This window comes from Etheostoma spectabile, chromosome 15, assembly GCF_008692095.1.
Source record: "Etheostoma spectabile isolate EspeVRDwgs_2016 chromosome 15, UIUC_Espe_1.0, whole genome shotgun sequence".
Classification (NCBI taxonomy): Eukaryota; Metazoa; Chordata; class Actinopteri; order Perciformes; family Percidae; genus Etheostoma; species Etheostoma spectabile.
In genome coordinates, this window is record NC_045747.1 from 7,980,858 (window position 1) to 7,982,257 (window position 1,400).

General features: G+C 42.1%; 1 protein-coding gene across 6 annotated transcripts in view; it reads right to left on the bottom strand.

Annotated features, from left to right (window-relative positions):
• Positions 1-1,400, bottom strand: part of cep112 (centrosomal protein 112) — a 102,682-nt gene that overhangs the window by 3,121 nt on the left and 98,161 nt on the right. For all 6 annotated transcript variants that reach the window (XM_032536686.1, XM_032536684.1, XM_032536683.1 and 3 more), the window contains one exon: positions 619-720. In XM_032536686.1, coding sequence (XP_032392577.1) covers positions 619-720 — 102 coding nt within the window. The remainder of the gene's footprint in view (positions 1-618; positions 721-1,400) is intronic.

The window sequence follows — 1,400 nt, forward strand, 5'->3', positions numbered from 1 at the left end:
GATTGTTGGGGCAAGGTCAGATGAGTCTGGACGTCTAAAACCTTAGATTAACATCACCTGGTCTTTCCAAATGATGGTTGAGAACAATCCATGACACTCATGTCATGGATTGTCATGTCAGGTCTCAGCTTTCCAAAGCGGTGCATTATATAAACTCTGCAGGGTGCTCAAACATTTGCTCAAGCCATTTATTTTTGTTTTCTGTTATTTTTGAAAGAGTAAATGATGGTAATAAAATCTAACTTTTTGTGACATATGAATGTCTAATCTGTCATTTGATGCCTTTTGGAGACTTTTCCATCTTTGCTTCTTTATGCACTTTAATACAATTTTTTACCTGGGGTGCCCAAACCTTCGAGCCCCACTGTATACATATTTACATAAATATATACATACACACACACATACACACACACACACACATATATATATATATATATACATATAAAGACATATGCATACACACACACACACCACACATATATGCATACACACACACACACACACACACACACACACACACTTCTATCTATCTATCTATCTGTCTGTCTATCTCCGGATAATTGTTCCGGGCCCTGTCTGTCTCTTATCTGTATCTGGCAAACTTTCAGTTCTCACCTGAGCTTTTAGAGAGGTGATGGTGTCCTCCAGTTCCTGTCTGAGCTCTGCTGGCATCAAACCTTTGATCTTCTCCTCGTACTCCTGACGCACCACAGTCACCTGAGAAGACAGAGCCAAGGCAGTCAAACAGTGTCAGTTAACTTAGAAGGAACACAGGGAAAAATAAATCCATATAACACATTCGTTATTCAATCATCAAATTAATACAAATGCAATATCCATGCACACACACTGTATTTATTTTACTTGTTGGTATATTTGGATTAAAAAACATTGATGTAATCAAAACAACCAAATCAAGTAAGTGATTTATCCTCCTTTATATATTTATATAGACACTTTCAGACACAGTGCCCAAGTGAACAGCTCCCTTGGGGGACGCATGCACACAGACAGACAGACAGACAGGCAGACATCCCCTCTTTGGCTCAGAGTATTCCCTGGCTCTACACAGCTCCTTCACATCTCCACAGGGGGTCTGCCGACTGGCATGACTTGCTCTGCACAACACCCCCTACTGGCTGCTAATGACTACAGCCAGAGCTGACACAATGCATTTATGGGCTTGGCACAGCTGGGTTTGGAAGCGGACAGGGCAGTGGTGGAGGGCAGAACACATCAAACACAGCAGAAGCTCAACATCTAGCTAGCTAGCTCCACTAGGGAGGACTGGAGGAAGTCTGTCTGGGGCTAAATTACACTCCACTAAACCAGAGTCTGATTATAGAACACACACACACACACACACACACACACACACACACACACACACACACACA